This window comes from Acomys minous, assembly GCF_964271855.1.
Source record: "Acomys minous genome assembly, chromosome: 8".
Taxonomy (NCBI): domain Eukaryota; kingdom Metazoa; phylum Chordata; class Mammalia; order Rodentia; family Muridae; genus Acomys; species Acomys minous.
This window is the reverse complement of record NC_140489.1, coordinates 35,516,362-35,541,848: the sequence shown is the minus strand read 5'-3', so window position 1 is coordinate 35,541,848 and position 25,487 is coordinate 35,516,362. Positions and strand designations below refer to the sequence as shown.

Below are 25,487 nucleotides of genomic sequence, written 5' to 3'. Positions count from 1 at the left end.
CTCAGCCATAAGGCAGTCACCTCATTCACTTATTGAGCAAGTGTTTCACTCTTGTAATAATTTTGCTCATTTTGGTAATCATAAACTGCCATTATTTTCCTTAATTACCACTTGCATATGTAAGCTTATTAAAGTTGGGGGCATTGCTTTTCCTATAGACTGTTTTCAGCTCTTAAACCACTGTTTGCCACTAATAATTATCTCAGTACATATTTGAAGTAGTAAAAGCTTTTTTCTATCATGGTTTTAATAACATAAGCTGCATTCTGTATAGATGTATTGTAATTTACCTGTTCTGTTTTTTAAGAGAAATTATTTATTTACTTATTATGTGCATGTGTGCCTGTGTACCATCTGTCTGCATGGTGTCCTTGGAACCTAGAAGGCACCAGAATCTCTGGAACTGAACTACAGATAGTTGTGGGCTGCCATGTGGGTGCTGGAACTGAATCCAGGTTCGGTGTGCTCTCACCTGCTGAGCCATCTCTCCAGCCCCCTATTTTTAGTTATGTTAGTATTTCAAAATTAAGTTTTATTATGTCAAAGATGCCTGTGGTGCTCATTTTAAGTTATTATACTTCTAATCTTAATTTATTAGAAGTGTAATTTTTGGAAAGGCTCCCGTGGTCTGTGCACTGTAAGCAGCAGAAACTCAAGTCTTCTGTCATGTCATCGCTACTCATCCTCCTGGTATACTGTAATTCCTGTATTACTTAAAACACCTAATAAGTGTAAAGGATACGTACAGGGTTATTGTTTAGGGAATAATAAGAAAAACATCTATACATGTTTAGTGTGGACCTAAATTTTTCATTTTCTGAACACTTTTGATCCATGGCTGGGTAAGTCTCTGGGTTCAAAGTGTGCAGATGTGGAGACCAAGTGTATCCACATCAGGTTCTGTGCTTTCTCTCCTGCTGCACTCCCTTTTCCATAGATAGATAGATAGATGAATACAGCTATAGATGGATAACTACAGCTATAGATGGATAGATACGCACGCGCACACGTGCACATCCACGCTGCTGGTTTTACCATTATAGTTCCATAGCAGGCTTAATATTTATAATATGGATCCTCCTTAGTTTTGTTGTTGTTGTTGTTTTTTACCCTCATGCACATATTTTACTTTTTGGGTGACATGTACCTGTTTATTCTCCAAAATTTTTCCATAGGAATTTTGGTGGTAATTGTATTAAGTTTGAAGAAACTAAGCCTGAAATAGAAGATCTCCAAGAACATAGTAGATATTTTATTTATTTTTATCTGCTTATGTAAAATTATAAACTTGAAAAAGAATTCTACTATTTCTTCAGTTTATTATTGCCATGTAAAGGGAAGGGCAGGCACAAGGGGCATTAGCTTAACACACAAAATCACCCTGCAACCTAGAACATGTAAAGCCACACTCCAGGCAAGCTGCACAGCGTAGACTGCTCACTCACCTGGGCTTTGTGTTATTTCAGATTGTGTGGTCTTGGCCAAGTTTGTTGTCAGGTGTTGAGGCCAGTAGCTGTCTCATTTCATAAGCGCTGTGCTGTGTGCAACACCTGGAGCAGCCCTGGCACAGGGAGCCACTGTGGACCTGCTCTGTACCTGTTCTGACTGTTAGTGCTTCTGTTGACTGTGTTTACACCGTCCTTTATTTTAAAGAACTTACTGGGAAAATGCCCACATCAACAAGTATATCAAATACAAGGATAATTCAGAGACTGGTGTCCAGGTCAGTGTGTACTCACTCACTGCACGGCTTAGGACATAGAGAGCATGCCGCCACAGAGAAGCCCATACATGGTTTCCCATTTCATTCACACTTTCAAGACTGAACATTTCCTTGATTTACGTGTGAAAATTTCTATGCCTTCTATTTTTGTGGCATGCTTCTTTCTTACAGATGTTCCTAAATGGATTTATTATTCATTTTGTATGCTTTGAGTTATCTTGTATTTCTCTGAGGGGCATTTTTGCACAGTGTGTTTACTGGCTTAATGTTTGTAGCTATTATTTATTCATGTTCACCATCAAACAGTCCATAATCAGGGAGCGATCATAGCCTAGCCATTCTGCCAGTAGTGGCTGCTCAGATTATCCAGTCTTCTCCTCTGGTCATGTATTGCACATCTTCTGAAACACCTGTGCAAGCTGGTTCTTAGGGCATCTTTGAGAACATTTTATTGGGAAATTACAAGCTGTTTGCCAAAGTGTTTTTTACCAGTTAATTTTCAAAGTCCTTACTGTTCTGTATTCATGTGAACATTTGATACTGGTAAAAATTAGCCAGACATAATGACATCTCAGTGCCCAGTAGGCTGAAGCAGGAGGATTACTGTGAATCTGAGATCAACCTGGCTGCAGAGTGAAGCATTTATCTTTTTTAAAAATTAATTAATTAATTTACTTTACTTCTTGGTCGTAGCCCCCTCCCTCCTCTCTTCCCAGTCCCATCCTCCGCCTTCCTCCCTCCCCTATTGCTCAGAAAGAGGGAGCCCTACCCACCCACCCACCCACCCACCCACCCCAGCTCTTCAAGTTGCGTCAGGCCTGAGTCCTCCTCTTCCCCTGTGGCCTGACAAGGCAGCCCCACCAGGGGGAAGTAACCAAAAAGCAGACAACAGAGTCCATGTCAGAGACAGCCCCCACTCCCCTTACTAGGGGACCCACAGGAACCCTGAGCTGCCCATCAGCTATATCTGTGTAGGAGGCCTAGGTCCAGCCCATGCACGGTCCTTGGTTGGTGCTTCAGACCCTACAGGCCCCAGCTCTGGGCCCTGGTTAGTTGGCTCTGTTGGTCATTTTGTGGAGCTCTTGTCACCTCTGGGTCCATTTATCCTTCCCCCTCCTCCCTTTTCCACTAGACTTCCTATGCTTCGCCCAATGTTTGCCTGTGAGTCTCAGCATCTGTTTCAAAGTGCTGCTGGGTGGAGCCTCTCAGAAGACAGCTCTGCTAGGCTCCTGTCTGCAGGCATAGTGGAGTATCTCAATAGTGTCAGGGGTTGGCCTTCTTCCATGGGGTGGGTCCCTTAATCTCTGCTCTATCTGTTCTATCTTTACCCCTGCATGTCTTGGAGGCAAGGTAAGTTTTGGATCAACGTTTTTGTGGGTGGGTTGGAAACCTTCATCTTAAAAGGCAAATAGCGCTTTGCCATTCAGGAGTCTAAACTGTGCTTCACTGTGACGTGCGGTTGCGCTCTGATTGCTGCCGAGGTTGAACACTTCATCATTGTACTGCTGCCAGTTAGCTTTCTCTCTTTTCCGTTGCCCTTTTGAGAAGTGTGAAGCTATGTTTCTTGTTGACTAATAGAAATTGTTTATTTTTTATACCACTGGTTTATTCCTTATGTATGATAAGGCATGTTGTTTTTCTTTTCTTAAGATCTCTTAGGGCTAACATACTTCTGTTGTTGTTTGAGCATGGGTCTCAAGTCACACAGGCCAGCCTTGAACTCTTCTTGCTCCTGTAGCCTCCGACTAAAGCTGTTTGGTGCAGCTATCATACTTTTAAAGATTTGTCTGGTTTGGGATTTTGTTGTTACTGGGGATTAAATCCAGGACCTTGGGAGTGCCAGGCAGATGCTCCACTTGCTGAGCTCTGTCTTTAACCCATTCTTGGATCTAATAAAGCCAAATTTACTCTTTTTAGTAATTGATACTTTTGTGTCTTCTAAAAGTATTCCCTGTACAGATATCTGATATTCTTCTATTCTTTTTCATCTTTATTATGTTTTTGTATTTGAGTTTTATCTGAAATTATTTTAGTTCACAGTGACATGTAAGGGTTCAGACTTAATAACCAACTCCTTTTGGTGGCAGCAACTGTATTCCCTCTGTTAGAAATGGAATTCCATGCGCAGCTGCCCAGCAGCATGTTCCTGGCTGTCCTTTCTGTTATGCTAATCATTCTTCTCATTAGAGAAAGTATGTGCCTCGATCTTGATAGCCTTAATCACACTCAGTAGTGCCATAGCCATCTTGGCATTTTTATTGGTATTGCTTTGAAAATATAGAATCTCCTGCAGAGTCTATATTGCTCTATAGTATTGAACTTTTTCTCTATTCAAAATTCTTTTAGGCTTTATTATTTCTCATTTAAAATAAATTTATTAAATTATTTTAGCTTTTCCTCAAAAATTTTTAAATTTTACTTTTTTCTTCTTAATGTATCTGTTTTCATTGTTTCCAGAAATTTTACTAAAAACTAAATTTTACTAATTTGTTTTTCTATGTGATAACAGGGTTATTTCTACCTTTTTAGCCCTACTTCTTGTTTAATTGGGTTTTGCTGGCCGTGGCACCTTCTTAAATAGAAATAGAAAGAGTGTACATCTTCATTTCCTTTTAAAAATATTTTTAAATTAAGATAGAATTATATCCCTTCCCACCCTCCCTTTTCTCCTTCCAGCTCCTAGCGGGTACCCATGCTCCAGTTCCTCCTATGTCCTCCTCTCAAATTAATACCCTCTTTCTTTGTTATTGTCACATATATATTAGTGTGTGCATGTGTGCACAATTGCTGGGTCCGTTTGTGTTGGTGGTGTGTATCTGGCTTTAGGGCCGATCATTTTGTATGAAGCAATTGAACCTTGGGGAAGGCGTATTCCTTCTTCCAGCAGTCCTTAGCTGCCGATAGGTCTTTGTACATTGGTGGGTGGGAGGGACCCCATGAAACGCCCCCTTCCCTGTTAGTGTGTTCAGTGATATCGCCGTTGTTGAGGACTTGTTTATGCAGCCGTTTCTAAGGGACCGTTTCACAGCTGTCTTTAGTATTCTGGCTGTTGCAGTCTGTCTGCCCCCTCTTCCTTCATGTTCCCTGAACCATGTGTGCAAGAGCTGGGATGCAGATGAATCCGCCGAGGATGGGCTCCTCGGGTCAGTTAATCTCTGTGTTGTGTACAGTTGCATTCTTTTGTTATGGTTTCTGTTTCTCTATAAAGACAAACTTGTTTGATCAGGGGTGGTAACTCTACTCACCCTGAAGATTTGGAGCTAGGATCCCCAGATGAAAGAGGGCATGAAATGTTTGTCTTTCTGGGTCTCAGTCCTCTCAATATAATCTTTTCTAGGTCCATCCATTAACTTGAAAATTTCACAATTGCATTTTTCGGTATAACTGAATAGTATTCCATTGTTTGCATACTCATTTGTATTACCCATCTGTCAGTTGAAGGTCACTTGGATTGTTCCGTCTCCTGGCTGCTATTGTGATGAGAGCAGCAGCGAACATGGCTGAGCAAGGCTCTGTGGAGTAGGGTGTCCAGTCCTTTCGGTATATTCAAGGAACTGTGTAGTGGGATCACAGGGTAAATTTACTTTTAGTGTTTTCTGAGAATTCTCCTTCTTTTTAAAACTTGATTGTTGAGATTTCTGCTGTGGGCTTCTGGTTTTCCATTTCCTTTTTTCACTCTCCCACTTGTGAGTCTCACGTTCTGTTCTAAGGGAAGAAACAATTAGGACTGCATGTAGTTTCTGTCTAGAGTCAGCGCTGTGCTTGGTACCTTAGGGCGCTCGGTTTATTGCGTGTGTGAATAACTCCTGGAGGTGCGTGGTTTTTCAGTGTCCTATCATGCGATACAACATTCAGAAATACTTAAAAATACGTAGACTCTTTAATGTTTGTATTATATGTTTAAAACTTTATAAGAGGACGTCGATGCATTGAATGTAAGGATTTGGATGCTGGTATTCTAGAGACAGACTGCATTTTCTCTTTCTCGGGGCAGTAATGCTTGTTAATACAGGGAAGCAAAGCTCTGTTTAATGTATATGAAGCTGGGTTTTAGGCTAAGGTTTCTGAGGGAGGTCTACTCAGCCTCGGAACGTTGGTGGGTTTTGTTTCGTTTTGTTTTATTTTTATCTACTCCTATTTTTATAAGCATTGTAATCTAGATTGCAGTTGTAAACTTAGTATTCTAAGGGAGTTGGGGTGCTTTTGGCCAGGGCGTGAGCACAAGCAGCTGATACGACACTGATGGTGTAAGCCTGGTTTGGCGTCTGCTCTGTAATTCTTGTTAGACAACTTCAACTTCTCTGCCTTTCCCTGTACTTGGTTTGGCTTTTTGTGTTTGTTTTTTTAAAGAGGGAAATTAAGACATAAAGGTAGATGTTTCTAGAATTTGGTTTATTGCTTACTGCAGTAAACTACTTTGCTTCTGGTGGCACACACCTTTAATCCCAGCACTTGGGAGGCAGAGGCAAGCGGATCTCTGAGTTCGAGGCCAGGGAGTCCAGGATAGCCAGGGCTACACAGTGAAACCCTGTCTCAAAAAACAAAACAAAACAAAAAAGAATTGTAAACTGCTGTACGCGACAGATGCGGTGAGCTCTCCACTGCTAACCCTGGCAAGTCTCACTAATAAGGAAAGCTTTTTGTGTGTTAAGCTGTCCTTAGGGTTGTCGAGAAGAGAGAACAGTAGACATTTTAAAATAAAGGAGGTGGGTTTTCTTTCTTTCTTCCTTTTTAGCTGTGTCCTCTCTGTGTTCGTGAATACTTCTTCTCTTTCCTCTCTGCGTCCCTCATTGCTTCTCATCCTGGGCACCTGGCGATTCTAGGAGACTTTTTAGTTTTCACAACTGGGCTGTGCTGCTGGCATCAGTTGTAGGGAGGCAAGGACCAGAGGTGCTGCCGGCCGTTGTGCACAGGCCAGGCCCCTACAGTCGTGAATTACAGAGCCCCAAATGTCGACAGGGATGGAGGAAGAAGCTTGCGTTAGGTAATGGTGAGGAGCTGGCAGTTGGTTGGAGCCAGAGGAACTTAAGTGTCTGTTGTTGAAGGTCAGTGCAGTTTCTTAGAAAGAGCGTGTGTGCTTTAAGTTTTGCAGACCGTGTGTTCAAACATTCCTGCATGAAGTGTAGAGCAAATAAAGAACAGACAGAGTCATTTATACACTAACTCCCTATGGCAACAGGTTAGCTTGCTTACCTGGAAACCTAGAGTTTACCTCTTCTAATACTGAATTTTTTTTTATTTTGTAAAATGAGAATTAGTAGTACTTACAAATTTTAGGGAGGATTTCATCAGAAAGTACAAACAAAACAAGTACTAGTAAGACTGGGCTGTAATTGTTTAGATTACAATCAGTTGGATTTCTTTTTATCAGAAAAGGTGTATGAAAGTGGGCAAGATTGTTTGCCTCTGAGTAAACAAATGTCAGTCCATACAGTGGACTATTATTTGGCCACAAGTATAAGGGAAGCGCTGCATGCCACAATGTGCTTGGCTCTTGAATATGCTGTTAGGGGAAGGAAGCGGTTTCAAGGCGTTAGGTGCTACATTCCTGCACTGATGTGACATGCCCTGGTGGTCACATCTGTAGAGACAGAAAGCAAGTCCCTGCTGGCCTAGTGCAGAAGGGTGAGAAGATGGAGGGGAGCAGCAGGTAAAGTGTTTGTTTTTGAAGTGATGGAAGCATTTCAGAATCGAGGAGGAAGATGGTTTCATAAGTTCTGACTACATAGAACTGCTGAATTACACAGTTTAAGCGGGTGTGTTCTGTGGTACATGAGTGGAGTTAATGTATATATACATACATACAAACAAGATGCGGGTTTTCCATCCTCCCTCTGACATTGTTTTCTTCCTTTGTCGTCCCTTTGCCCTGCATCTTTTCATTCCTGTGAACCAAAAGATTGTCTTGCCTCTGACTGAATAAACAAGTGTCTGCCCATACACTGGACTGTTATTTGGCCTGTGGGTCTGATTCTAGTAATGTTGCTAGATGTTTCTCATCACAGGCGCAGTGTGGTTGGTGATAGCTGCCACATTATATGCTCTTAAGTTCTTGGTGTGGCCCGTATTGCTGCTGTGACTTAATGCGGAACAGCTAACAAAACTGGAGCATATCCCTCTGCTCACACAGGGTATTGGTGTACTGGATTGGCCATGGGCTTCGCAATTATTTTCTTGAAGACTGTATTTATGTAGATGTGTAGCAAGTTAACAAGTTAGTTCTTAGTGGCCTAACCTCGTTAAGCAAACCAGGAACATTATAGTTCTGAGACCTTTATTAATAGAAACTAAACCAAACTGCTGCTGTAGGAGATACTTACAAGGCTATGCTTGCAAGTGGATTGCCACAAAGCAGCTCATCGAGACACGTGAGAGGGCTCATGCCTCACAGTAGTAGAACATCTGCATGTGGGGCTGTCTTCAGGTGTGTCAGGATGAAGAGAATAAAGTCACCTCACAACACTGCTCCCCTTCTGGTAGCCAGGTTCTGATCTTTTCAGTTAACTGCAGCTGCTACTGCTGCTTTTTTTTTTTTTTAACTTGGCTGGTGGGGGCGGGGGGGTGTGAACTGGTCTCACTGTATAGCTTTGGCTGGTCTTGAAGTTGATATGTCAACCAGGTGGTCTTGACTCCCAGAGATAAGCCCACTGCTGCCCTCTTACTGCTGAGATTAAAGTGACAGCTACCATCCTGGCCTCAGTTGGTGTCTGTAGTAGGCATGAAAGTCATAGCATCAAGACCACCTCATACATGGGCTGGAGAGATGGCTCAGCAGCTAAGGCCACTGGCTGCTCTTCAGGGACCTGGGTTTGGTTCGCAGCCTCCATGTGGCAGCTCACAACTACCTCTAACTCCAGTTCCAGGCAATACAATGCCTGCTTCTGGTCTCTGCAGACACCAGGCACACATACGGTGTACAGACATACACATAGGTATAGCGCTCACACACATAAAATTAAGATTTTAAAAAAGATAAGCAGATCATAGAAAACAATGGGATTGCTTTTTTGGTTAACCAGGGGATTGGGTTAGATAGAGGGTGGCAAGGCTCTAAACTAGAGCAAGTAAACAATTTCTGATTTAAAAAAAATAGGATTATGAGTTGTTTTAAGTTTGTGTTCCTGAGGAAACATAAAGCTCTTTGATCCTAATACCTTGCCCTTTGATTTTCCTAAGACCCATTGTTACTACATATCATCACTTTTTAAAGCTCAACAAACAAACATATATCTTTTCTTTCTTTCTTTCTTTTTTTTTGGGGGGGGGGGCAGGGTCTCTGCATAACCTTGTCTGTCCTAGAGCTCACTATGTAGACCAGACTGGCCTCTAATTCACAGTGATCCCTCTGCCTCCAAAGTGCTGGGATCAAAGGCATGTGCCATTATGCCCAGTAGCAAACATAAATCTAAAATCACAGGCTTTTAGTTCTTTACAGTAATTAGTATCCCAGGTAAGTTCACTTTACTTACTATAGAGCAGAAAACAGTTCAGCCAGGAGTCTTCTCTGGTGTGTTTGTCTTTGTGCTGTACAATTAGTCAGACATATCTCTCGGAGACATCAGCTAACATGATATCTGATTACTTTCAATTGGCCTCAACAACTTGCTCTTGGGAAACAAACAGCAATAACTTCTTGCAAGAGAGGTTTTATGGCATGTGCCATCAGTTACTTTCAGTAATTAGGCTAGTTTCTCATCGGGTTTTGTGTGGACAGTTTGAGATAGGAGTTTTGCATACCTCCAGACAGTGGCGTGGATGTTAGAGGATTCCAGTTTTCAGCTTTACAAACTAGTCTTCATTCATTTTACTCTTTGAAAAATCAGGCTGTCTATTTAATCTCAGCATTCAGGAGACAGAGGCAAGCAGATCTCTGTGAGTTTGACGCCAGCCTGGTCTACATAGTAAGTTCTAAGATAGACAGAGCTATGTAGAGACCCTGTCACAAAAACAGCAAAAAAGAAAACAAAAACAAAACCCAAAAATCCAGGACCTCTTGGTTTTAGAAAACAAGATAGAACCCCCAAACAAAAGAGCTCATCAGGGACAGTTGATGACAGTTGCTCTCTCTTCTCGTTTTCCTGCACAGTGATCCTGGTGGAGGGATTGAGATGTCAGAGTTCATTCGAGAGGCCACACCTCCGGTTGGTTGCAGTTCGAGAAATTCGTACGCTGGTCTAGACCCAAGCAACCAGGTAGGAAATACATGCCTCTGTGTTGTGCCCGATGCTCTTCTTCCTGGTGGTGGTGTCGGCCGTTCTCATACTTAGAGCCGTCAGCTCATGGCTCTCTTTTTCTCTGGTGGGTCATTTTTGATGGATGTATACCATTTTTATTCATTATTATTTTTAATTTATTCTTAGTTTGATTTGTAGGGGTGTTTGTACACCATGTATGAACTTGGTACCTGTAGAGATGAGAAGAGGCTATCAGGTCCCCTTTAAACTGGAGTTACCACGGTGTGCCACCGTGTGGTGCTAGGAATCAAACCCAGGTCCTCTGTGTAAGTGTTGCAGCTCTGCTCTGAGAGCTATCCTGGCAGCCGGGAGCCAAGGAATACCACAAAGTCACACTACACAGCGAACCTCACACAAGAGATTGAGTGTGGGTGTGGGGGTGTGGGGAGGAAACCCAGGAGAGGAGGGTGGCTGTCACCGCCCGGGCAAGAAACAGCAAGGAACTGAACAGAAGTCAGAGTTTTATAGGGTTTCTTGGGGGGCGTGAGGATGGTGGAACTTCAAAGCCTGGCCTTGGGGTGAGCTCAGGGATTGGGGGGATTCTTTGGCAAGCGCAGGCAGCGGTTGGTGGGATTCTGTTTCTTGGCCCTGGGCTTGGCCTAGGGGTCAAGTCAGGGTCAGGGTGTTCTTTCCCTGGCCCTTTTACCCTAACTCTGGAAGAGCAGAGGCCCCTCCTGAGCCATCCCTTCAGCCACTGGTTGTTATTTCTTACTAAGTTTTCGCGTTGCTAATATATATTTGCTGAATGTGTGCCATACACGCTGCCTGCGTCTACTTTTGATCAAGCAGCTGTAACTGTCCTAGGGAATCTAGCTCACCTGTCCATCCTCCTCACCTTTCCTAGGCCATGTTGCATGGTTAAAAAATAAAAATAACACACCCCAAATCTCAGTGTTGGAAGTGCTGATGGCAACACTGGACATGGACTATAAACCTACCTTGACAGTTGTAGTATATTTCTGTGGCGTTTCCTTAGACAAGGCTGCGGCCTGTTGTATGTCTGTCCTGAGCTCTGCTCCTCCACTCTCTCACTGCTCTTGAACTTGAGTGTGCTGCCGCAGGCCAGATCCCAAGCACTTCTTTGTCTCCTGTGCTCTCAGCAGCTCACTGCAGTGAGGGAAACTTTGAGAGGAACGTTCATACCCAGACTTGATGTCATTGTGGAGTTCCATGGTTACTCTGTCAGTCCTCCTATTGTGAAGAGGGAACAGCTGATTGCCACCAGTGTCTAGCAGAGCACTTACTGCCACGTATCAGTCCCGATTCCTGTTGTCACATTCCTAGCTTGCCTCTCCTAACGGCTGAGGTCCCAGAGAGACTTGGTTCTTGATCTCATCTTACTTAAACTCCTCTCGGTACCACCCCAACTCCCCAGAGACTGCAGGCCTCACGGTGCTGGCCCTTTGCAGACAGAGCACTTAGATTTATTGCAGCTTCGTTTCTGATGTATTATGCGTGGCCAGTTACAAACCTCCAGAGAACACTTTGTTCTCGAGCTCTGTAGCATGCTGCCTGTACACAGCTAGCGGACAGTCTGTGTTGCTAGTTACCTTTATATGTATAGATGATTACGCTTTACGGATAGACTTGAACTCAACCCCTCACTTAACAGTAGCCAGCTGGTTCTCTGGACGCTCCCTTATAACATTCACATAGTGTCGTAGCACTGGTAGCCGGACACTCAGAACACTATTGTGGAAACACCACAGCCTGTGAACCAGACTCTCGAGCAGGGTCCTTTTCCTAATATATGTTCATAGATTTGCTCCAAGGTTAAGTGAGTTTTTAGTAATAGTTCTATTGTGAAATCGTGGTGCTATAGAACAAAGAAGGTGTTAAGATTAAGCTCTCTCCATCCCCCATGGAATGGGGAAATTTGGGATACAAAATAAAATCCAGACAAAAAGGCCATGTTTCTGTCGTACTTGAAAGTCTCAGGTTGCACAGTGTCTGTTTGCACTAAGGCTGTTCCTCCCAGCTCCTCCATCTTTCGGTTGCCTTCACACTTTCCTCAGTTTGTCTTCATAGAACGACCAACTGAATCCTCAGTCGCAGCAGGCGTTTGTGTTCCTGGCTAGCCCTGGCAGGCGACAGCAGCTTAGCCCTGGCAGTCACCCTACATTTCTATTAGTGCTTGGAAAGCCAGGCATAATTTTTATTTATTATTATTATTATTATTATTATTATTATTATTATTATTATTATTATTATTATTATTATTAATTTTTTAGAAGGTCAAATCAAAGGACATGGCAGGAACCAGCCACCTTTGGATACCTGCCCTCGATGTCATTTCGGTTGATGTGTCTCTACTTGTTTTATAGGGTACAGTTAAAGCATGCGTGCATCTAAACACATGCCATAGACAACTATGCTTTTCTTAAGTAGTAATTCTTTCATTGAAATGGGGGAATATTTTAAGCTGATTTTTTATCATTAGTGTTTTATACTGCTCATAATGTATAATGTTTTTGACATAATTATTTTTAACTTTTAGAGAAGCTAAAGTGAAGAAGGTGACTTAGGGCGCATGTATATTCACAGATGCAACTGATCGATATGGACATACTTCTGTTTGTGGTGTAGCTCTCGCACGCGTTGTCATGGTTGTATGCATGGCGGTCTTCTATGCCCAGTGGTGCCATGCCTTCCCTCTGGCTCCGTCTAACCTGCTCCTTCCTGTCCTTGCTGCCTTCCCCTTGATAGGTTCCCCTCAGTCCCTCCTGTCCCTGCCTCTCCTTCTGTTAGTCTCTCGTATTCTTTCAAATAATTTAGTACTTGTAAACATTCAAGGTAAATATTTGGTCTATGATAGTGACTTGGTTGTACCATCAGAGACTGTGACTAGAGTAACCATTGTCATGTGATCTGTTACTGAGGAACTAAGTACAAAATCCTTTCACAGAGTCACAGTTACCATCAAAATGGCTCAGAAAGGGGGCTGGCTTCAGGGGAATTGTTGTAGTTAATTGCAGCGAGATTGAAAGGCGAGGCTCTGTGTAGGATGTGGCCTTGCCTGACATCCACAATCCTTGCTTACCATAGGGAAGAAACATGAAACTGTTTGTATAAACCATTTAAATGAAAAACTTCACTTCTCCTAAGTGTAGGAGATACCTCCATTTTTTCTTATTTTTTTTTTCACTTTTAAAAAATTTGACAAATAAGGGTTAAAGAAGAAAATAAAATCTTTCATGATGTCATATATAATAAGAACTCTTTGTTGGTTGTGTCAAAATGTCAGTGTCATGAACTCTTCTGCAGTGACATTTCCGTAGTTTATGTTAGTAGTTATCTGTTGTATACAGTTATATTTCTTTGGTTTTAGAGAGGAGCTTGATAGAGAAAAGCGTTAAGAATCCGTATCTGTGGTCCCCGCTAAGACCTCTTTTCTCAGTAGACAGAGCTGCTCACCTAAGAGTGATTCAGAGAAGTGGGCTTGGTGTTGGCTGTGTGAGAGTCTGGGGTGGCTTGTCTGCCTGGCACTGTCTGCCTTCTCCAGGCTTGTCCATGAGGGCCTGGGGTGAGCACAGAACCTACAGTTGTGTTCCTGGGGGGGGGGGGGGGGAGGGCAGAGGCCTCTCCAGGCACAAAACCATCTCTGTCTGGACCTTCAGAGGCTTTCCTTTTACATCTGGCCATCAGAACTACATCCTGTAGCCCCTCTAGATGGGACCAAGGTCCACTTCCTGTATGGGGCAACATCTAGGAAACATTTGAGGATTGTTAGCAAATAACTAAAACTCATATCCAAACAGTTTAAATTCCCAGAAGGGTATGCATGCAGGTAGTGTTTGTATTTGCTTGTTTAAAAGTTTGATCTAGGAAGTTGCTATGTGTTTGTATTTCAGTAGACAAATAATATTTTTCCCTATAACTTGCTTAGCTGTTTGGTAGGCATTTTAAGAATAGAACTTTGTTTTGCCCTAAAAAAAATTAGTGGCTTATTTATTTATTACTATTATATATTTTATAATTTTGGAAATAGGTTTTTACTGTAAAGCCAGGCTGGCCTCAAACTTGAAATCTTCCCACCTCTGCCTCCCATGATCTAGAATCGGGCTGCAAACACTGTGCCTTGCAACTGTTTCCTTTCAGGGGCAGTACAGTGCTTGATGGGGTATTTAAAGCAGGTGTTAAGATATCTTGAGAGAATCAAGCTTAACAAACAGCCTCAAAATATTACAAAATAGTGAGTGTACATTGTATGTGTTGTGAGCACGTGCATGTGTGTGCGCATTTGGTGTGTGTTTGTGTGGTGTGTGTGTGTGTGTGTGTGTGTGTGTGTGTGTGTGTGTGTGTGTGTGTGAGCATGCATGTGCATGTGCATGCAAGTGGCTGACCAATGAGTTCTAGAGATCTGCCTTTCTCCACCCACCTAGTGATGGGCTTACAGATGAGTTTTACGTGGGTGCTGGGGGCCAAAGCCAAGTCCTCCTGCTTGCACAGCAGGCGTTCTGCCTACAGTCTTCTCTCAGCCCTGTAAGCCTGGCTTTTATTGGTATCACGGAGTCTACTAGTTTCACCTGTGTTTGTATGCTTCCTGTTCTTTGTTTTTCATTGACAAGTTACTTACACATCGCAGCAGCCATCTGCAGTCTAGCTGAGGCCGCAGTTAGGGGCCTCCAGGTTAGCTAACCCATCTTGCTCTGCCACGCTCATCTTCCAAGCTTGTTTCTTGGATGCTACAGCTACAGTGACTCAGTGAAAGGGAGAGTTGGAGTAAAATAAGTATTGTATGATTTAAGTTTTATTTACAATGCTGAATGTGTGAAACTGTCTCTTTGAGTCCATTGATACAGGCGTATTGGAAGTGCTGCTGCAGTTTGCTGGCTTAGTTGACCGAATCATGCTTTATTTTGTTTTCTTGCTGTGTTTGTGGAATGTGTGGTATTTGTTTATATGGTTGTGTAAATAATGTGTGTAACATTTAGGAAAATGGTAGGCCATCTTGAATATGAACATTAAAGGCTTATCAGTTACAATTACAGTTTGTGCTAAGAATTTATTTTTGTGATGTCTAGATTTTTATTACTTTTATTTTATAATTTTAAAATGTTCTGGCCAGCAATAAAAAGTTCATGTCTTAGATCTAGTAAGAACTTATGTTATTCTCAGTGTTGTGTTAGTGTATCTTATCCCCTCGAACTTTGCTGTTGCCCTAAGAAGTCTTAAGTTTATTTCCCACAGACTCAATGTACGGCTTTGCTTTGCTTTATAACACAAACATGCTGTGATGTAATGTAAAAAGTGATAATAGCTACATGGTGCAGTTTGCTTTGGCCCCAGGACTCTGTCAGTCCTGAGCCTGCAGAGGGCTCAGTAGCATATGCTGCAGCAGACAGCTGTGTGCCCAACACGTGTTTATAAACAGTGATGAAAGCGGCCAATCGAACGCTAGTGGCTGACTGCGCACACCAGAGAAGATACTTTGGATAGTCTTGATGCTTTGGATTGGTGGCCTCTTTGGCTGGTGTGTTAATTAGCTTTATTTCCTTCTTGTCTTGCTTTCAGATTGGATCTGGATCTTCTCGGCTTGGAACAGCAGCAACTATTAAAGGTAGACGCGGCCTAACTGCACAGTGACCGACCCGTCACTTCCCCTCACTGTAATTAGGACAGCGTTATAATACACTAAGAATTCCTTAAGCACATCTAGGTATAGCATGATCTTACTAAGTTGCCTGACTGAAATGCGTTATCCTTTCATCATCTAAGAGTCACTGAAGTATTTGAACATTGTTTATAAGTTTAAGCTATAGAAACCTTTTGACAGAAGGGAACGTGCTTTCTTAAGTGTGGGTACAACTTGTGTGAAAAATTAATTTTCTGTGAATTTTTAAATGTGAGCATAATTGAAACTTTAAGGGAGAAAGTTTTTTTTTTTTCTATTTCTGTACATTTATCTAGACAAATTCAAAGTTTTGCCCTGTGATGTTGTAGTTTCTAATCTTCCTGGGGAAGGAAATTTCCCTCACTTCACGTTTGTTATAAAATAATTGGCTTCCTTTTTAGAACTTGTTTTTAAAGGAACTAGCCCAAGCTCTGCCATGCTGCTGGCGCTCTGTGGTGATACTGCTGCCTCACACTCTCCTGGGGTCCATTGTACTCAGTTCAGCCCCACCCCCCACAGCCCATCCCCCACCACCCACATAGCTCCTGGTGCGCAGGAACTGCCAGAGTTGATAGAGCTCCCCCACTCTGTGTCCCTTCTTTGCTGTCCCTTTACTAGAGTGTCAAGTCCTCACGTGTTTGTCTACATTGTAGGAGATACGGACACTGCTAAGACTTCTGATGATATAAGTTTAAGTCTGGGCCAGAGCTCTAGTCTTTGTAAAGAAGGAAGTGAAGAGCAAGGTAAGGAGTGCTTGGCAGTGACGTGATACCTTGTACTATGTGGCGGTGTGAGGAATGCCTTTCTCACATTGAACAGAAGTGTTTGTCTGCTTGCTTGTTTGTTTATATAATTTCCTACACAGTCTGTTGCTTTATAGCCCTGGCTGATCTGTAACTCACTGTGTAGCTCAGACTGACCTCAAAATCATAGGTGATCCTTCTGCCTCTGCCTCCTAAGTGCTAGGATTACAGGCATCAGCGACCATGCCTGGCGCTAATATGGTCAGTTTTTAGGAAGCCAGATAATTCACTACCATAGTAGTGATGCAGCATTTTAAGTACTTTTACCGTACTGAGTTAAGTTAGATTAAGCAGAGAAAGAAATCTTATGAACAGGTGCCCAGGGTGTGAGATAGCAGTTGAGTGTTTGCTAGTCCTTCAGCTGCCCTTAGCTTGATGCTTCACCCAGTCCCCTTTCTTTCTTTTCTTCCTTCTTTCTTTCTTTCTTTTTTCCTTTCTTTCTTTCTTTCTTCCTTTCTTCCTTCCTTCCTTCCTTTTTTCCTTTCTTCCTTCTCCTCCTCTTCTTGAGAAAAGTGTGTTCTCAATATGCAGCATTTGCTGGCCTGGAACTTCCTATGTAGATCAAAGTTGCCTTAACTCATAGAAAGCCACCTAACTTGGGCTCCTGAGTGCTGGGATTAGAGGCATGCACCTTTCTTCCAATTTCACCCCCACCAAACTTAATTTCTTACAGGCATAGTCTGTTGCTGGTACTTGGAAATTTACCACTGTAGCTCTCTAGTCTTTTGGATTGGAATACCTCATCTTTGAGGACACTCCCCCCCAAGACCTCTAAATACCCTGTATGGTATGGGTATCTTTTCTTTCTTTTAAATTAAAGGTGAATCAGTTATTTGCATATTGCACTATCCATTTCTATAATCTGTACCATCATAGTGTCTGGACAGTGAGGTCGTAGTCTTAGTCGGCTGAGCCTGTCTGCATCTGGGAGTCACGTAGCTCATTATCCTACAGGGCATCAGAAAGCACGAGCAAGGGGTTTTCTTTGTTTTTTATGATAATCTGGCAGGTTGGGATTTACACACACATAACTCCTCCATTGTGCCAAGTACAGAGTCGCATAGATGATGATGTCTGAGTCACTTGGCACAGACTGTTGTCTAGGTTAGGGGTCCTAGGTAGTTTTGCAGCACATATGGTCTCTCGGTGCCCAGCTTTGTGGGCATGGAGGGGAAGGATCCCTAAACTATTTATTTCTAAGTGAGCAGACATGGTTGTACCACACTGGTACCTCCTTTACAGATGTGGCCAGGCTTTGTTCCACGATCCTTGGCTTGTCACAGCCTTTGGGTTCTCTTCATATGCATTTACTCAGTTGTCATTTCAAATATTTGAAGTCAACACTATTGCTGTTTTTACTTTATAGATGAACACATTGTGACTTAAAGAGGAGGCACAGGAAACATACCCATAATCATAGCTAAATTCAGAGTACTATATGACTTTAAAATCGTTGAGAGAGAGAGAGAGAGAGAGAGAGAGAGAGAGAGAGAGAGAGAGAGAGAGAGAGAGAGAGAATGTGTGTATACGTGCGTGCAAACTGAATTCAGGTCCTCTGCAAGACATATTCTAATTATGTGCACAGCACTGTTTTAAATATTGGAAGTTAATCAGTGAACAGACAATTTGCGCCCTCCTATGGCTTTCATCTCCTCAGTATGGAGTTGTATTACTGCAAATCGGTTATTAGAGTAAACAGAGATGGAGAATAGAAAGTGATGGGGTCCGGACATTATGATGGAACAGATTATAGATATAAATTAATGTAGGAGTGCTCGTCTACATTACACCTGCACTCCAGAAGAGGGCATCAGACTCCTTTAGATATGGTGTGAGCCACCATGTGGGTGCTGGGAACTGAACTCAGCACCTCTGGAAGAGCAGCCAGTACTCTTAGCCTCTGAGCCATCTCTCCAGCCCCCGGGAAATAGTAATCTTAAATGGAATGGTTTGGGGTTTTTTTGTTTTTGTTTTTGTTTTTCCTACAGCAAAGCCTACAGAAAGAGAAAGTGTGGGAAGGAGCCCTTCTCTGCAAGGGGAACAACAAATGCAAGAGGTGTAAATAGGGGCCATACCTGTCAGCTTTGAAAAGCAGCATGGTGCTGTCGTATGTGTGTAGGCGGGAAGGCTGTATAAAGTCTCAGAGGTCATTTTTAAAGATATTTGTTTTAGTTCCTAAGAAGGTGAACTGCCACCATGGCTGTGACTTTGATACTGTATCAAAGGGGGTAGATGCTGAAGTTCAGAGGTCATTTAGAGAGGATCATTATAAGCATCAGGGTTATGAAGTGGTTTGGTTCTACCACCCTCCCTCCCTCCGTGTGTGTGTGTGTGTGTGTGTGTGTGTGTGTGTGTGTGTGTGTGTACACTAATAAGATGGTATGTTGGTGGATTTTAGTAGTATTATATAAGATTTTATAGTACCCGTGGATGATTCTCAGACTATTATGGGTTGGACAGCAGGGGCGATGATGAAGTGTCCTCAGCTGAAGGGAGTGTTCTAAATTCAAAGGTAGGAGAGCATGGAGGGTAGGGTGGGAATTCAGCTTGGGGCATATTTATTACTATGTGATTCTTCAGGACCTCAAGCAGCAGGGAGAGAAAAGTCAGGCCAGATGTCTGGGTTAGACATCTAGGAGTTGTCAGTGTGTGGATACCCGCCAACTAACCCTCAGGTCAATGTGGGGTTAGAGCTGGGCATAGTGGCTCATACCTGTAATTTAGGAGGGTGAGACAGGAGAACTGCCAAGAATTCAAGGCCAATCTTCGGTAGCAGAGTGAGTTCCAAGCCAGCCTCCATTATAGAGAGAGACACTTTCTTGATTGATTAATTGATTGATTGATAGACAGACAGCAGACAGATGGAGATACAAAACAAACAATGCAGATGCACATGCTGAGCTGGTTCTTCCAAGATTGGTATGCTAACAGTTTGTAATTAGCTGCCACTGGCATAGGGTTTGCGTGGTCCTGGCTGTGGTTTGTCACCACCTAGTGGCAGTTCTTTGAGCTGCTGAAACTGTTTAGGCCTGGCTTGGATTCAGGTGCTTTTTTGGGCAGCATTTGGTTGATAAGTTGATACTAGATTCCAGATTATTAGTGGAACCAAGAATGTGGAGTGCACCCTGATCTTTCACTTCCGAGGAGGAGATTTTGCCAGTTTGCCTGCTTTGTCCCACTCATTTCCTCCCTGCCCAGGATCAGAATTATAGCTCACCCCACACACATATAGAGGATGGAGACAGTGGTCCCACATGTTTCTGAATGTTTATCTTGGTGTCAGGAAATGGGAGAGATCTACAAAGAGGAAGAGAAGGTAGGGAACGGAAAACTCTTAGGGCTCAGCCCTGAGCCGGGAGCCTTGAAGACATTTAGACTGAACAGAAGCAGCTGGTGAGTCAGAAGGAGCCCTGAGCCTGCTACATGCGGCACGACAGAGAAAGGCTTATCTCTTTGTCAGTGCCACGGATGCGTCAGGGACTTGAGGGTGTCACTTGGCCATACATACAACAGTGACAGCACTGCCTACCAATGTGGTAGCACTAGAGCCTGTTGAAGGGGGATGTGACTGGGTGCTCACCCGACGCGTGCGTGTTTAAGGCCATTGGTTTAGTCTCCAGTACCACACAGCAAAACACAAACAAATGTCCTCAAGGAACTGTTAAGGAGAATTAGAGGAGGAAAATAACCCCTGTGGCTGTCAACTACTCTTTAAATACATTCCTGCAAAGGACACAGCTATTAACTAGCAAAGAAGTGAATGATAAGGGAGGGAGGATAGATTTTAAGAGAAATAATAGCATGTTTGTGTCATTAGTAGAGACTGTCCAAGAGAGAAGCCCAGAGCATGCTTTTGGTTTGTATGTAAGTGTGGGCAGCTGTCAGTTTAGGAAAACACCTCAGTGTGAGTTGTAAAGTCATCATACTTTTGCCACGAGAACATTCTGTGTGTGTGTGTGTGTGTGTGTGTGTGTGTGTGTGTGTAACTTTGTGTCCTGTTATTTTTCATTATAATATAGTATTCATACCATGAAACCCTCCCTTCTAGCTTAAGTTCTCTCCTTTCACCTTTACATGGTTCTGGGGATCCAGTTCAGGCAAACCTTTTCCCAGGAAGCCCCAGACTTAGGACTTTTTGAGGTATATAAATGTGTGTGGTAAGTTCATTCTTCCTTTAATCTTAGGAGGAGTGTCTGCTTTTACATTGAGAGACAAGTGAGCAGGATCTGCAATATGGTTTGTCTGTATGGCTTTTCTTTTTGTTGGTTTGGTGTTTATAGCCCAGGCTGGTCTGAAACTCATGATCCTGCTACCTCAGTGCCAGAAGTGCTTTGGGTGTGTCATCACATCCAAACTAATCTTTTTTTTTTTTTTTTAGTGGTGCTAACATCAGGTTCAGGCATCCTTTTCTGTCAAAATGTGTATTTTAAAAATCAGCTTTTGTGTAAGTAGATGGACTTTTTCATATTCATAATTCTATTTATGAAGTATATGCTAATTTAAGTCAGTAGTGCCTCCCTTAAGTGGAAGACTAAGGAATGCTCGTGTAATACAGAGCAAGATGTATTTTTTCATGAGGTGTCTTATAATTGTTTCGTCAGTGATGAAGGAAGATGCAGGATTTTAGCCTGTATTTATTACTTTTTGTTGTTGATACCTTAACATAGTCTCACAGTAGAAATAAAACATACTGCACATAATTTTGGTGGGTTTTTTTTTGTTACATTTTTGTTCTTTGAGAATTTCATACATCCATACAGTGTATTCTGATCACGTTCTCACTCTCCCACCAACTCTTTCCAGATCCATCCCCTGCCCTTATGACCTCATCCCAGCTTTGAGTCTTCATTTAAACATATCTGTGTATATGTACATATGTACGAACATACATACATGCATTCATCCCCTATCCCATTTGTGCCATCCTTGTGATCACAGGTATGGGTCCATTTGATTGAGTACCTTCCTAGGGCACCCCCTAAACGGATTCTTCCTCCCCCTTATATGACCACATGTCACATCTCAGAAGTGGGGACCTGTGAGCTTCTGTCGTCTTGTGACTGTCACAAACCGTGAGCTACCTTGCATCATTAAGTCATATATTGTTTGAGCACTGATCAGCACTTTGGTTCTGTTGTTTGTTTCTTCCTACTCTAGGTTTTAACATTTTAAAAAATTTATGTATTATTTGAATATGTGTTTGTGTAGTGTAGACATGCATGTACTGTGATGTGCATGTGGAGGTCAGAGGACAGGTGTGTGCTGTTAGTCTGTCCTTCCATCTCTACATGGGTTCCTTGCATTACACTTAGGTGACCAGGCTTATGCACCAAGCACTTTGCCCACTACATGACTTTAGAGACCCCATTCTAGGTTTCTGTTTATTTTTAAAATAATCTTAAGCCAGGCGTGGTGGTGCACACCTTTAATCCCAGCACTCGGGAGGCAGAGGCAGGTGGATCACTGAGTTCAAGGCCAACCTGATCTACAAAGTGAGTACAGAAGAGCCAAGGCTACACAGAGAAACCCTGTCTCGAAAAAACAAAAAAAGAAGCTTGTGCACATAAAATAAAGTAAATCGTAAAATAATCCTATTAGTTTTTCAAAAGAATTAAAGTATTTTCTTAGGCATAATAATGACAGATAATATTAATTTTGATTATATATGTACATACATAAAATTATATATGTGTATTCCTGCCTGCTGCTTAGTGAGGTTGGTCACACATTTTTTAGATGAAGAAACAAAGGCTCAGAATGGTAACCCAAGGCTACTTATTTGTAAGTTAGAAATAGACCTTGTAGCAGGTTATGGTGGGGCACACCTGAAATTGAAATGCAAGGCTAGCCTGGGTTAAATAGTGAGACCCTGTTCCAAAAGAGAGGGAGGGAAGGAAGAGGGAAGAAAACACACACACACACACACACACACACACACACACACACACACACACACAGGGGGGGGGCAGACACATACACACACACAATGGAAGCCTTTTGAAGAACCCAAAAGATTTGAAAGTTCAGTTCATCCGACAGTTAGAATGGTTTCTTTGTGCAGCTCTCTGGGATGACTGGCCGACTTGTTGGGTGGACTGCTGGAGGATTGCTTATACTTGATTTACTACTGTATGCTATGAATTCTTTCCTTTGTTAGATAGCACAGAAGCTGATCATGCATCTATATTAACATTTTGAAATGTATTTAAACAGATTTGGTGACTGATCGCAAGCTCTTCCGCCTGGTCTCCAATGACTCCTTCATTTCTATTCAGCCATCGTTGTCCTCTTGTGGACAGGACTTACCAAGGGACGTCAGCGACAAAGTGAGCCTGCCAAGTCATAGCCAGCACCACCATGTTGATCAGTCACTGTCCAGTGCCTGTGACACAGAAGTGGCTTCTCTCGTACCTTTACATTCACACTCTTACAGGAAAGAGCACCGGCCACGAGGAGTGCCACGGACTTCCAGCTCTGCCGTGGCGTTTCCTGACGCGTCACTGAATGACTTTCCTCTTTACCAGCAGAGACGGGGCTTAGACCCAGTTAGTGAGTTAGACTCGTCCAAGCCTTCCTCAGGACCCAGAGAGTCCTTAGTGGAAAAGTCATGCCCGCCTGCAGAATTTCAGCCTGTTGGGGACCTGAAAAAAAGTAATTCCCAACCACCCACAAAGTGTGGGAGGAGCAGGGCACTGAATGCTGAAAAAAGCGTGGACAGCCTGAGGAGCCTGAGCACACGGAGCAGCGGGTCCACGGAGAGCTACTGCAGCGGGACTGACAGGGACACCAACAGCACTCTGAGCAGCTATAAAAGCGAGCAGACCAGCTCCACTCACATTGAGAGCATCTTGTCTGAGCATGAGGAATCTCCTAAAGTGGGAAAGAGGAGCGCCCGGAAGAAAGAGTGCTGTGCTGACTCAGCAGAGGAGAGGCGCCATGGTGCTGGTGACCAGAGGACTAGCAGTGACAAGACTGCCCCAGAGGAGAGTGTACCTGTTGGGCCTCCTGAGGCCCCAGATGCTCAGGCATCTGAGGAAACGGGTGACCATGTAGCTCCCAGTAGCTCTGCATCAGAAGATGCCAATAAAAACCCCCACGCAAATGAGTTTACTGTCCCTGGGGACAGGCCTCCTGAGCAAAGTGCAGAGAGCAAAGAGGAGCAGAGTGAGAAGCCCAGCCTTTCCACAGACTCCACAGTTTGTAAAGACGATGGTGGGAGGCAGAAGGAAGGAGACGTCCGACCCAAGTCCTCCAGCCTAATCCACCGGACGACATCTACCCACAAGCCAGGCAGGAGGCGCACGGGGAAGAAGCGGGCCAGCAGTTTTGACTCCAGTCGCCACAGAGACTACGTTTCCTTTCGAGGAGTCTCTGGAACCAAGCCACACAGCGCTGTGTTCTGTCACGACGAGGACTCTAGTGATCAAAGCGACTTGAGCAGGGCGCCGAGTGTTCATTCCGCTCAGCAGCTCAGCAGTGACAGCTCTTCCAGCGCTGCTTCTCATTCGTGCCAGCCTCCCGAGGGCAGATACAGTGCCCTCAAGACCAAACACTGCCGCAAGGACCGGGGCACAGACTCAGACCACACGCACAGAGCTCATGCAGGCCCCGAGGGAACTGCCAAAAAGAGGGCCACTCGAAGGACTTCCAGCACAAGCAGTGCCAAGACTCGGGCTCGGGTGCTGAGCTTGGATAGTGGCACTGTGGCCTGTTTGAATGACTCAAACAGGCTGCTGGCTCCAGAAACAATGAAGCCCTTAACTACTTCCAAGTCAGACCTTGAGGCCAAAGAGGGAGAGGTGCTGGATGAGCTGTCTCTCCTGGGCCGGGCTTCCCAGTTAGAGACAGTCACTCGCTCTAGGAATAGCTTGCCAAGCCAGGTTGCATTTCCTGAAGGGGAAGAGCAAGATGCAAGCACTGGAGGTAAGTAGGGCCAGGGTTGCTGCAGGTGGACACTGCTGCTCCTGCTAGTTGACAGAGTCCTAGGAAAGGGCACGGTTTTCAGTGAGGATATGGAGGTCTGACGGCCCAGCAGTGAGGATATGGAGGTGTGATGGCCCAGCAGTGAGGATATGGAGGTCTGATGGCCCAGCAGTGAGGATATGGAGGTCTGATGGCCCAGCAGTGAGGATATGCAGGTGTGATGGCCCAGCAGTGAGGATATGGAGGTGTGATGGCCCAGCAGTGAGGATATGGAGGTCTGATGGCCCAGCAGTGAGGATATGGAGGTCTGATGGCCCAGCAGTGAGGATATGGAGGTCTGATGGCCCAGCAGTGAGGATATGCAGGTGTGATGGCCCAGCAGTGAGGATATGGAGGTCTGATGGCCCAGCAGTGAGGATATGGAGGTCTGATGGCCCAGCAGTGAGGATATGGAGGTCTGATGGCCCAGCAGTGAGGATATGCAGGTGTGATGGCCCAGCAGTGAGGATATGGAGGTGTGATGGCCCAGCAGTGAGGATATGGAGGTCTGACGGCCCAGCAGTGAGGATATGGAAGTGTGAGGGCCCAGCAGTGAGGATATGGAGGTCTGACGGCCCAGCAGTGAGGATATGGAGGTCTGACGGCCCAGCAGTGAGGATATGGAGGTGTGATGGCCCAGCAGTGAGGATATGGAAGTGTGATGGCCCAGCAGTGAGGATATGGAGGTGTGATGGCCCAGCAGTGAGGATATGGAGGTCTGATGGCCCAGCAGTGAGGATATGGAGGTCTGATGGCCCAGCAGTGAGGATATGGAGGTCTGATGGCCCAGCAGTGAGGATATGCAGGTGTGATGGCCCAGCAGTGAGGATATGGAGGTGTGATGGCCCAGCAGTGAGGATATGGAGGTCTGACGGCCCAGCAGTGAGGATATGGAAGTGTGAGGGCCCAGCAGTGAGGATATGGAGGTCTGACGGCCCAGCAGTGAGGATATGGAGGTCTGACGGCCCAGCAGTGAGGATATGGAGGTGTGATGGCCCAGCAGTGAGGATATGGAAGTGTGATGGCCCAGCAGTGAGGATATGGAGGTCTGACGGCCCAGCAGTGAGGATATGGAGGTCTGACGGCCCAGCAGTGAGGATATGGAGGTGTGACAGCCCAGCAGTGAGGATATGGAGGTCTGATGGTCCAGC

At 44.1% G+C, this 25,487-nt stretch overlaps 1 protein-coding gene across 6 annotated transcripts in view; it reads left to right on the top strand.

The window, feature by feature from the left end:
- PCNX1 (pecanex 1) overlaps positions 1 to 25,487 on the top strand; it is a 154,656-nt gene that overhangs the window by 39,129 nt on the left and 90,040 nt on the right. For 4 of the 6 annotated variants that reach the window (XM_084792043.1, XM_084792041.1, XM_084792040.1 and 1 more), the window contains exons 3-6: positions 9,810 to 9,915; positions 15,472 to 15,517; positions 16,225 to 16,314; positions 22,588 to 24,297. In XM_084792043.1, the coding sequence (XP_084648169.1) occupies positions 9,810 to 9,915; positions 15,472 to 15,517; positions 16,225 to 16,314; positions 22,588 to 24,297 (1,952 nt within the window). Of the gene's footprint in view, positions 1 to 9,809; positions 9,916 to 15,471; positions 15,518 to 16,224; positions 16,315 to 20,438; positions 20,819 to 22,587; positions 24,298 to 25,487 lie in introns of those variants that run through there. The other 2 variants (XM_084792042.1, XM_084792045.1) reach the window with 2 other exon arrangements.